Source organism: Orycteropus afer, unplaced genomic scaffold, assembly GCF_000298275.1.
Source record: "Orycteropus afer afer isolate SDZICR_OR568_19922 unplaced genomic scaffold, OryAfe1.0 scaffold00044, whole genome shotgun sequence".
NCBI classification, from domain to species: Eukaryota; Metazoa; Chordata; class Mammalia; order Tubulidentata; family Orycteropodidae; genus Orycteropus; species Orycteropus afer.
In genome coordinates, this window is record NW_006921631.1 from 6,028,153 (window position 1) to 6,029,462 (window position 1,310).

A 1,310-nucleotide genomic window follows, 5' to 3' on the forward strand; every position below is an offset into this window, starting at 1 on the left:
GTTGGGCATTCCTACTTCCATAGTGATACTCCCTCGGAAACCCAAGGAGGGGTCGCTATGAGTCGGGGCCGACTCGATGGCAAACAACAACAACAACAACAACATTTCCCCTACTAGAAACTTATGTCACTTTCTTCAGGATCATTAATTCATAGTTTTAGTTACTGCAGGGTAAATTCCTTAGGGTTATCAGCTGTAACAAACCCCAACATGTCAGTAGTTTATTAAGTACTCTTTTGATAATCCAATGAGGATTTTGACAAATGGCCTAGGACAAACAGTAAGTCAGGAACTCAGACTTCTCCTGTCTTGTGCCTCTGCTGTCCACTAGGGCTTCAGAGTCCTTAAATTTCCTGTGGAAGGAGAAGGTGGAAAAGACACCTAACCATGCCGGCCCAGAGGTGGCATGTATCACTTCTGATTGAATTCCATGTGAGAAAAAATCACAAGGCTTCACCTGAGATGCAATTGGAACTGGGAAATGTAGTTCCTGGCTGGGCAGCAGCAACTCTGTACTGTGAAAGGGGACTAAATGTCTTTGGTAGACACCAGACATAGCCCATGGAATATTTCAATGTGCCATACAACTCATTTGTTTTTATTTTCTAGCTGAAGAAGAGCTCGTCTTTTGCAGATCAGAGATTCCTGAGGGATCTAGCATATTTCCTGATTGCCTCAGGTACAGGAGTATGTAATTATTTAGGAGGTAGAACACAAACAATTGTCATTAAATTCAGAACACTGTTAGAATTATTTGTCTGGTGAATACTTTGGGCCTCATAGGTATAGGTTGGGAAATGTAGTGGGATGTGTGTGGTGAGTTGGACGGTAGCATCTATGTTTTGTTATCTTGCAATTTATTAGTTTTAAAAGATATTTTCATATCAAAAGGTGTACTATATCTAAAAGCTATTATTCTTATTTATTTCTGCATTTGGACAGTTCTGACGAAGTAAAAGACAAAATCTTGGGTTTCTTTGATACCGTTATAACAAAAATGAAGACAGAAGACTTCATCCCCCTGGAATCTTGCCAGTGTGAGGAAATCTTAGAGATTGTCATCTTGCCTCTGGCCTACCACTTTCTGGCTTTGGGGGAAAACAACAAAGCCTTATATTACTTCCTAGAAATTGCATCTGCTTATCTCTTCTTGGGTGATAATTATATGGTAAGCTGTTTCTACTCGGATCTCCTCCCACCCTAGGGGGAAATTATAGCTCTGGTAGCATAGTGGCTAAGACACTTGCCTGCTAACCAGACGGCTGGTGGTTCAAACCCACCAGCCACTCCTCAGAAGGAAGGTTGGGCAA

The 1,310-nt window shown here is 41.5% G+C and overlaps 1 protein-coding gene across 1 annotated transcript in view; it reads left to right on the forward strand.

Annotated features, from left to right (window-relative positions):
- ADCY10 (adenylate cyclase 10) overlaps positions 1-1,310 on the forward strand; it is a 113,955-nt gene that overhangs the window by 69,762 nt on the left and 42,883 nt on the right. The window contains exons 21-22 of the mRNA XM_007937730.1: positions 610-679; positions 943-1,168. Of these exons, the coding sequence (XP_007935921.1) occupies positions 610-679; positions 943-1,168 (296 nt within the window). The remainder of the gene's footprint in view (positions 1-609; positions 680-942; positions 1,169-1,310) is intronic.